Source organism: Macaca mulatta, chromosome 5, assembly GCF_049350105.2.
Source record: "Macaca mulatta isolate MMU2019108-1 chromosome 5, T2T-MMU8v2.0, whole genome shotgun sequence".
NCBI classification, from domain to species: domain Eukaryota; kingdom Metazoa; phylum Chordata; class Mammalia; order Primates; family Cercopithecidae; genus Macaca; species Macaca mulatta.
Window position 1 is genome coordinate 1,829,167 of NC_133410.1, and position 9,549 is coordinate 1,838,715.

The 9,549-nt window shown below is 58.8% G+C and overlaps 1 protein-coding gene across 4 annotated transcripts; it reads right to left on the minus strand.

Moving 5' to 3' along the window:
• Nucleotides 1–3,464: 3,464 nt before the first annotated feature.
• TMEM129 (transmembrane protein 129, E3 ubiquitin ligase) lies at nucleotides 3,465–9,547 on the minus strand. 4 transcript variants are annotated; one of them, XR_013417672.1, is made up of 5 exons: nucleotides 9,045–9,547; nucleotides 6,270–6,729; nucleotides 5,632–5,791; nucleotides 4,015–5,551; nucleotides 3,465–3,719 (listed from the first exon to the last, which is right to left on the minus strand). XR_013417672.1 is itself a non-coding variant. In XM_015137824.3 (4 exons), exons 1-4 carry the CDS (start codon nucleotides 9,247–9,249, stop codon nucleotides 5,303–5,305), a joined length of 1,074 nt encoding a protein of 357 aa, XP_014993310.2. In that variant the 5' UTR covers nucleotides 9,250–9,547; the 3' UTR covers nucleotides 3,465–5,302. The 4 variants fall into 4 exon arrangements, 2 of the variants coding, with proteins under 2 accessions (XP_014993310.2, XP_014993311.1); XR_013417673.1 differs by lacking the exon at nucleotides 5,632–5,791; XM_015137824.3 differs by having other exon boundaries at nucleotides 3,465–5,551.
• Nucleotides 9,548–9,549: the final 2 nt, after the last annotated feature.

The window sequence follows — 9,549 nt, forward strand, 5'->3', positions numbered from 1 at the left end:
GCGCTCGGCTCGGGAGCCGGAGGGACGCCGTGGGCTGAGGAGAGGCCTAAGGAAAAGGTTGAGCTCCACCCGCGGGATTGAGACGGCCGGGCCGCCGCGGGCCGCTGCGACGCTGATAGGTCGCGCCTTGGCGGGCGGGGGCAGCTTTGGCGGGAGATTCGGCCGCGCGCGACGCGGCACAGGTTGTGGGGGAAGGGCAAGCGGCGCGTTTCTCAGCCTGGGTCGTGGCGCATCTCCCATTGGTCCCGGCCTGGGTGGAGCGCGGCTCTGCTTGGTCCCTGCCCAGGTGGGGGCGTGTCTCCTCCCTGGCGGGAACCCGGAACCCGGAAGGCGTGGCTATGGCCGGTACTGACTGCTCCCCACGGTCCCGTGGCCGCTGCAGGCGCGTACCCGCGGTCTGCTGTTTTGAGCCGCTTAAAGTTTTGGAGTAACCTTTTAGGTAGCGATAGTTGACCACTACGCTGAGTCTTTCCGGTCCCACTGCCCTGGCCGTTAGCCGCACACCGGCCACCCACTGAGCCGCTAGTATCCGCCGCTAGTCTCCGCCGCTAGTCTCGGATGCAGCTGCCTCCCTGCCCGCCCGTGACGTCCTCCGCTGTGTCGCCGGTACCTGACGCTCCCACTCTCTGCCTGGAGTTGACTGGGCTTGAAGTATCCTGAAGAATCCCTGGCTCAGCAGGGAGGCCCCACCTGGAGGCGAGGTCCTGTAGATCCGCACCATCCGTCCCGCTTCCCCGCCGCCGTCACAGTTGCAGCTGATGGCCCCGCGGATCCAGCCAAATAGAACCCCAACAGGGGTACACATACACCTGGGAACAGGTTCCCACAGCTTCCTGTTGGAGACAACGTGAGGGATGCAGGGGAGAGTGGAACCAGCCAAAAGAGTGGGCAGTGGGGTCAGGTCCAGGAGGCTGAGCCCCAGGGATGCTTGGGATCCCTCTGAGGCCCTACACCTTTCGGAGGGCCTGGCTTTTGCACCTGCTGTCCTCAGGACTGTGCCTTGGTGCGCCCACCGCCCCCTTTTGAACTTGAAAAGGTCATCCCAAGAATAGGACAAACACATCCTGTCCCTTCCCTCCCCAGGCCCTGGGCATCCCATAACCCTCAATACTGTAAACTAAAAATCCTTGCAGGGTGCGGTGGCTCACGCTGGTAATCCCAACACTTTGGGAGACCGAGGTGGGAGGATCATCTGAGGTCGGGAGTTCGAGACCAGCCTGACCAACATGGAGAAACCCCGTCTCTACTAAAAATACAAAATTAGCCTGGCGTGGTGGCACATGCCTGTAATCCCAGCTACTTGGGAGGCTGAGGCAGGAGAATCGTTTGAACCCGGGAGGTGGTGGGTCAAGATCATGCCACTGCACTCTAACCTGGGCAACAAGAGCGAAACTCTGTCTCAAAAAAAATTAAAATCCTAAGCCCCCAACAACTGAATGGACCCCCTTGTGGTCAGTGGGACACCAGTGGCAATAAGATACCAAATTATGAATAAGACCTAAGGTCATGCCAGGCAAGGGTTAAGTCACACACCCTACATTTAAACTATATTCTTACTGTCACACTGCTTTTCTTTTCCTCTTAGTAGCTCAACAAGCACTGGCCTTGAGATAAGCAGTGTTGAAACAGTGCAGTGGCTGAGATGATGGCTCATGCCTGTGATCCCAACTCTTTGGGAGGCTGAAGCCAGAGGATTGCTTCAGGTCCAGAGTTTAAGACCAGCCCGGGCAACAGCGAGACCCTGTCTTACAAAAAACTTAAACAAAAAGGCTAGGCACTGTGGCTCACACCTGTAATCCCAGCACTTTGGGAAGCTAAGGTGAGAGGATCGCTTGAGCTCAGGAATTCAAGACCAGCCTGGGCAACATAGCAAGACTTCTTTACTAAAAATCAAAAAAATTAGCCGGCCGTGGTGGTGTGTGCCTGTGATCCCAGCTACTAGGAGGCTGAAGTAGGATTGCTTGAACCTGGGAGGTCAAGGCTGCAGTGAGCCCAGATGGCGCCACTGCACTCCAGCCTGGGCAACAGAGTGAGACCCTGTCTCAAAACAATAAAAACCAATTTGCAGTTCCACCAGATGCCAACTGATCCCCCAGCCCCTATTCCACTAGCCATAACTACAGGTTTCATTGGAACTACAGATTTCATTGAGCAAGCGACTGATTTCAGTAACTTGGTCCAGATAAGAGCCCACAGTGATGGACCACTTCTGGCCTGTGTAGAACCGCATTATAATACATTTAAATGTTAAGTCTCCACCCCAAAGTGAATGTGGATTATGTTTGCTCAGGATGCAAGCGTCAGGACTGCCTTCATGAATATTCATAGATCCTGTCACCTGCTGAATATGCATGTTTAGCCAACCCATTCAGCATAAAGCTCCTGCCCCAACCCCTCCTCCTCCTCTGAAGTGCCCGTCTCTGGTCTTGGCCGGAGGCTGTGCTTTCCAGTCTGAGGGATGGCCACCTTGCAGGCTGTAACTTTTTTATTTTTTTGAGACAGTCTCACTCTGTCGCCCAGGCTGGAGTGGAGTGGAGTCTCGGCTCACTGCAACCTCTGCTATCCGGGTTCAAGCGATTCTCATCATCAGGCTGTAACTTTTCAGAAGAAATAAAGTCTCCTCTAAGTTAACAGCACAGAGCCAAAGAGTCCAAGTGCCTGGGAGCCCTAGGGCCTGGCACACAGTCAGGGTCTGTAACAGCCCCTCAGTAGATGCTCACTAGTCTCTGTCGTTGGTTAAAGCAGTGCCTGGTTGTGTATGCAAAAGAATGCTAGTGAAAGCACCACACTGGAAAGAATCTGAAGACACTCGGAGCGCAGGAAACTAGAGCCCACTGTCATATCTTTCAACAGGATTACGTGTACTATTTCCCCAAGAACTGTCCTGTGAGTCGAGAAGCAGAATGGGGAAAACGGCAGCAAGCACTCACTGTCCAGTTGCTGGGGTGATCACCTGAGGTCCCAGTACTGTGGGGAACCCCGGGTGCCGCCTTGTCTGCCCTAGGTGCTCAGCTGGCAATTGCTGGGCCACCCTGACCCACAGTGAGGTCAGTAGAGACAGCCTCGTGTCCTCACAGGAGGCAGCTGCAAACATAAGTGAACCGGAAAGGCTGCTCGTTCCTTGGCTACCCACGTGTCCACACATCAGTTCCTGAATCTGGAAGGAGCCACAGTGGTGACCACACAGTGACTTCCCCCAGGATGTGTCTCTGCCCCTCCTGCCCTGCTCCTGCAGATGGCCCTGGGTTGGGGGTTGTCAAGACCCCAGAGTCCTCAAACTAGAAATCATCGAAGGTTCCTACTGTACCCGCCTCCCAACCAAAGGGTTTTTTCCTCCTTATTCTGAGCAAAGCACGCCATGCGCACAATTCCACCTCTAAGGTGGCTCCTCCAACAACCCCAGGCCATTCTCCAACTATGACAAAAGTTTGGTTTTAATATCGGGCCACACAAAACACAGTATATCACTTCAGAGTACATTTTATTAAATATGGTGTCATTTGGCTACAATAGGTTTGTCTTTATAAAACTAAGTTACTTCTTTTGTAGTAAAAACAACCCCAACCCACTGCCCCTCTTTGGCAGCCCTTAAAACTCAGGATCGGCCGGGCGCGGTGGTTCACACCTGTAATCCCAGCACTTTGGGAGGCCGAGGCGGGCAGATCACGAGGTCAGGAGATCGAGACCATCCTGGCTAACACGGTGAAACCCCGTCTCTACTAAAAATGCAAAAAATTAGCCGGGCGCGGTGGCAGGCACCTGTAGTCCCAGCTACTCAGGAGGCTGAGGCAGAATGGGGTGAACCTGGGAGGCGGAGCTTGCAGTGAGCTGAGATGGCGCCACTGCACTCCAGCCTGGGCAACAGAGCGAGACTCCATCTTAAAAAAACAAAAAACAGGCCGGGCGCGGTGGCTCAGGCCTGTAATCCCAGCACTTTGGGAGGCCGAGACGGGCGGATCACGAGGTCAGGAGATCGAGACCATCCTGGCTAACACGGTGAAACCCCGTCTCTACTAAAAATACAAAAAACTAGCCGGGCGAGGTGGCGGGCGCCTGTAGTCCCAGCTACTCAGGAGGCTGAGGCAGGAGAATGGCGCAAACCCGGGAGGCGGAGCTTGCAGTGAGCTGAGATCCGGCCACTGCACCCCAGCCTGGGCGACACAGCGAGACTCCGTGTCAAAAAAAAAAAAAAAAAAAAAAACCAATAAACAAAAAACTCAGGATCAAGGCTAGGTCTGGCTCCCAGCCACAGCCCTTGCTGCCTTCACCTGCTGAGTGTTCCAGGAAGCCTCCCAAATCCCAAGGGTCAGGCCACCTGAGTCTATCACCTCTGTGTGAAACAGCCAAGCCCAGGGGCTTTGGGGCCGCAGGTGTGAGGCCTCTCCAGTAGCCACGGCTGTGTCAGGGCTGTGCCTGGGGCCTGGCCAACGTCTCCCCTCCCCTTGAACCAACAGGAATTGGGCAAGACACTCACCCGAGCCTTGACCACATGGGGCGTGTACCCCCTTCTGAGCCTGGGATACCCTGGGGGAGTGGGCAGCCTGTGCTGCACCCTGGTGGGCTTGTGTTCTGGATGTCACTATGGCACTTTGGTCCTCAACCCCCACCCCTACCCAGGAGTCTGAGGCCTCGGCCTTCCCTGGACTTGTTGGGCAGCAGAAGGCACCAAGGACAGGATGAGAACCCCTGAGGGGCAGCCCCACAAATGAGGGCACTCTGACCTGTCCTTCCATTGCTACCCCACCCAGGAATGGCCCTCAACTGGCCACAGCCACCAGGAAGCCCCAGGACTGCTCCCACACCACAGCGGTGCCCTCTTCTCTATCCCACCCTTGGGACCTACCCAGGGTTCTCCAGGCAGCCAGGGGCCAGCTCCAGGACAGGGCAGGAGAATGCAGATCTGGGTCTGGCATGTAACTGAGGGGGGTGTGCTCCAGGGAAGTAAGGCAAATGGCCCAGGTGACGACCACCTGGGGTAGACCCAGGGTCTCCAGGGAATGGCTCGGGGGCAAACGCTGTGTTCTGTGTGTGCAGGATCTGCCCCCAGCAGCAGGAAGGGGGCAGAAGGGAGGCGAAGAGGAGGTACCCAGGACTTGTACCCTGGCTGCCAAGCAGGGTGGGGTGTTTTCATGAGGATTGCTTTTAACCAAAAGTCCTCAGCCTTCTGCAGACCCAGGGCAGAGGTGAGTTGCTCCAGATCATGTGCTTTAAGTAGAGCCCTTTACCAGCCAGGAGACCCAGCCACCCCCTTCCCCGCCCCGTGGCTGGGGGGACACAGAGTCACCTCAAGGCCCCAGCCCACTCAGCGCACAGTGCACACATCCAGGATGCAGAAGCGTGCGCGGCAGGTGGGGCAGGGCACGCGGCTGGCCAGCCAGGTGTCAGGGCGCAGGGGGTCCTGGCGGCTGGCGAACCACTTGCCCATGCAGGTGAGGCACCACATGGGGCGGCAGTAACACTGCTGGCACTCGCCTGCGGCTGCCTCCTGACAGGTCTTCACTAGCTTCACACTGGCACGCGTCTGCATGCAGCCTATGCAGGCCTCCAGCTCCTGCGGGCAGGTGGAGCGTCACCAGGAGCCCAGGCAGACACCTGTGGGCACCCACCCATCCACCTGGCCCAGGCCCCCACCTGGCTGCTGGGCACTGAGTAGGCCGGGTTGACCTCTACCAGGGAGGCAAATGTCTCCAGGAACAGGTCGCCCAGGCTCTGGTGGATGACCACGTGGGCTGCCCTGCGGATGGGTGCCTGGAGTTTCTCGCAGAGCTCCCCGTACTCAGTGGAGTTCAGCCTGCAGGGAGGAGAGCTGCTGGGGCCCTCTGCAGGGCAAAGGGAGGGGGAGATGGAGGCCATACCCCAAGGAGTGACAGGGCAGCTGTCGCACCAGGACCAACCAGGAGAGATGGCCCTAAGGCCAGAGCCCAGGGACCCAGTGCCAGACGGCCCAACCTGGGCATGGGGCAGACCTAGGAGCAAGGCAGCTGTCCAGCCTGAGGGCTGCACTGTCCTGAGTGCTCCCCAAGAATCTGGGGGAGACGGCTCCAGGGAGAGTGGAAGGGGAGGCCAAGAGTGCAGGGGGGCCCGAAGGAGGGCTATGCGGGAGGGCTCAGTGACGGGTGTCTCGTGGACACCTTGCCTGGTGTCACACAAGCCCATGAGTGCTGGAGTCCACACCGGCTACGCCTAGCACCTCCCAGGGGTCATGGCGCCAGAGCCTGGCTCTGGCCTGCCGCGTGCCCTCTGCACCCCCGCAGGCACCACACTCTTACCGGATGTCAAAGGCCTGCACGGCAGGGTTGGCGCTGGCCACACGGATGGTGAGGAGCTGCACGGGCAGGTTCGAGTCTGGCGAGAGCTCGTGCTGCCGAGACTCCGTCACAGTCAGGTGCACGTCCTGCTGCTGGGCCACATGCACTCGGTAGGTGGTCACCTTCATCACCCACACGTCTGTCACAATCACACGGGCACCTGGTGCGCCGGTGGCAAACTTGTCAATCCGCCGGAACTCAGTGTTGATGGAGGAGGCAACAGCCTGCCAGCCGGACTGTGGGAGGGCATAGAGTGCCAGGGTGCGTGCCAGTGGGTGGCGGGCCCACTGGTCACGGGACCAGTAGTAGATCAGGATGCAGGCGACGGCGGGGAGGGTCACGGCCAGCAGCAGGAAGAGCCGCCAGGCGGGGGAATGGAACCGCTTTTCTGAAGCCGCAAGGCACACGCCCACATAGTAGCCTGCAAAGGACAGGGTGAGCCTCAGGAGAAAGTGGGTGCCAGGCCGCTGTCCACCCCCACACAGCCCTGGGCCCGGCCCTCTGCCCGGGTTCCAGGGTCAGCTCCCAGGGTAAGTGGGTTTTACCCACTCTGCACTTCCCTAGCCGGCCCACTCTGTCCCTGCCTGTGGCAATGGCAGGATATATTAGGGGAAAAGGTTTTTAATTTGCTGCTTTAGTTTCACACATTATGTAAATATTGAAAAAACTACAAAAGCCTAGAAAGAGAAAAATAAACACAATGAAGTGTCCCCTCAGGCAGAGCTGACCCCTGGCCTGCCCAGGGCAGCTGCTTGGACAGGATCTCAGTCTCTCAATCTCACCAGCTCTGAGAAGGCTGGTCAAACGTGGCCCATCCCAGAGCTGAGAAGTTGTGTGTGAGAAAGGAAGCAAGTGTCAAAGAATGATGGGACACGTCCAGAGGACACAAGGCCAGCTTCAGGGCCCTGCTGGCCAGATCGGGGACAATTTGAAGGTCCAAATAAGCAATGGAGACGGTGAGGAGTTGCACTAGCAGCTTCCAGTTGGCAAAAAGTAATAGTCCACATTTGGAGTTGGCCCAGTCACTGCATTTCAAGGTAATGTGACATATAACAATAGGTTACTGGGGCTGGGTGGCTCACGCCTGTAATCCCAGAACTTTGGGAGGCCCAGGCGGGCGGATCACAAGGTCAGGAGATTGACACCATCCTGGCTAACACGGTGAAACCCCGTCTCTACTAAAAAATACAAAAAAATTAGCCGGGCCTGGTGGCGGCGCCTGTAGTCCCAACTACTCGGGAGGCTGAGGCAGGAGAATGGTGTGAACCCAGGAGATGAAGTTGCAGTGAGCCAAGATCGTGCCACTGCACTCCAGCCAGGGCGACCGAGTAAGACTCCGTCTCAAAAAAATAAATAAATAGGCCGGACGCTGTGGCTCAAGCCTGTAATTCCAGCACTTTGGGAGGCCGAGACGGGAGGATCACAAGGTCAGGAGATCGAGACCATCCTGACTAACAGAGTGAAACCCCGTCTCTACTAAAAAATACAAAAAACTAGCCGGGCGCGGGGGCGGGGGCCTGTAGTCCCAGCTACTCGGGAGGCTGAGGCAGGAGAATGGTGTAAACCCGGGAGGCAGAGCTTGCAGTGAGCTGAGATCCGGTCACTGCACTCCAGCCCGGGCGACAGAGCGAGACTCCGTCTCAAAAAAAATAAATAAATAAATAGGTAACTAATACCTAATAAAGCTTGAAAACTTTCAAACTAAGTTAAAAATAAAAAGAGCTTGACATCCAGCTGTGAGGTCAGCTGTGCTGTCTGCTTCAGGTGTGGCCTCCATGATTCACTTGTGGTCCCTCACAGGCGTCTGGGGAGGGTGCAGTTGGAAGGGATACAGAAACCCACCCAGTAGGCCTCGAAAGCGGCCTGGTCAGGGCCCTAGCCCCACTCAGCCCCATCCATTTCCCAAGTGGGCCCCCAGCCTGAGGCAGGCCTGGGCGTCTCCACCCCACACCTGCCTCCAGCTCCCCCGGGCCCGGGCAGCTGCATGCTCACACCGGGATGTGGAGGGTCACCCCTCTTGTTTCCCCAGAGCGGCAGACCTGGCCAGCCACTGGCCATTTGTCCTCCCAGAGCTGCGTCTGCCCCTGTGTCCTCCAGAGGTCCCCCCTTGAAATCCCTTTCCAACCACTGCACCCCCCATCTCCCACCTGTCTGTCATCCAACTGGCTGAGACGGGGACCTTCCAGAGCCCCAGTTACCACCTGGGGCCCAGCCCAACACCCCCCGGACAACTCTGAGGGTCCCACCTGCACAGAGGCCCTCCTCAGCCTCTGCCTCTGTGGCGCCCCCAAACTGGAACTGCCTCCAAATCCGCCCGTTCTCCCCACACCCACCTTCCAAGGCCTAGAGCAATGCCACCCTCCACACAGTCCCTCCGACCCCTTCTGTTGGACTCAATCAACAGTTGCCTTCTCCTGGCCACTGCCCGCAACCACGACAAGCAAAGGCTGCTTGGCCTTGGAACCCCCAGGCATGTGACGGTTCAGGACATGGTGAGCCGGGGCATCCCCTGCCCAAGGTTCTGTACTTGGGTTCCCGTCACCTGCAAGCCAGCGCCGGCGGCGCCCCTAAGCGCGCTCAGCCCACGCCGCGGTCCCTCTGGATGAGGACCGGCGCCTCTCCCCAGCTGCGCCCAGGCGCTTTCGGGGCCTCGGCGAGCTGGCGGAGGCCTCCTCCTGACCTCCCAGCAAGCCCTGCGCAGGAGAGGACGCGGCTGGCCGGCCGGAGCAGCCTCACCGAGCGGCAGCAGCGAGTGGCACAACAGCGTGGCGGCCGTGCGGCGCAAGTGGAAGGGCACGAAGGCGGCGTCCTCGCTGCCCAGCCAGCCCGACAGCAGGTTCTGCACCGTGAGCCCCGCCGCGTGGAACTCGTTAGGCGTGAACACAAAGCACACGGCGAACACCAGATAGGCGAGAGTGAAGGTCACCTCGGGGCTGTCCATCGCGCCGCCGCCGGGAAGCTGTCCGGCGAGGACCCCGCCCCCGGCGCGGGGAAGAGGCCGCAGCGCCCAGACCCCGACGTGTCGGTTGCGGCAGCCGCCACCCGGCCGCCCGCGGGGCACTCTAGGAGATGGAGTCCCGCCGCCCGGCCGCCCGCGGGGCGCTCTGGGAGATGCAGTCCCCGTGAGGGTGCGGCCTCTCTTCAGGGCCCGCCCTGGAGGCGGCACTGCACCTGGTCTCAATGCACAGCTGGGGAAACTTAGGCCTGAGCCAGCGGCTCTCAGTCCCTGGCCACGAAGCCC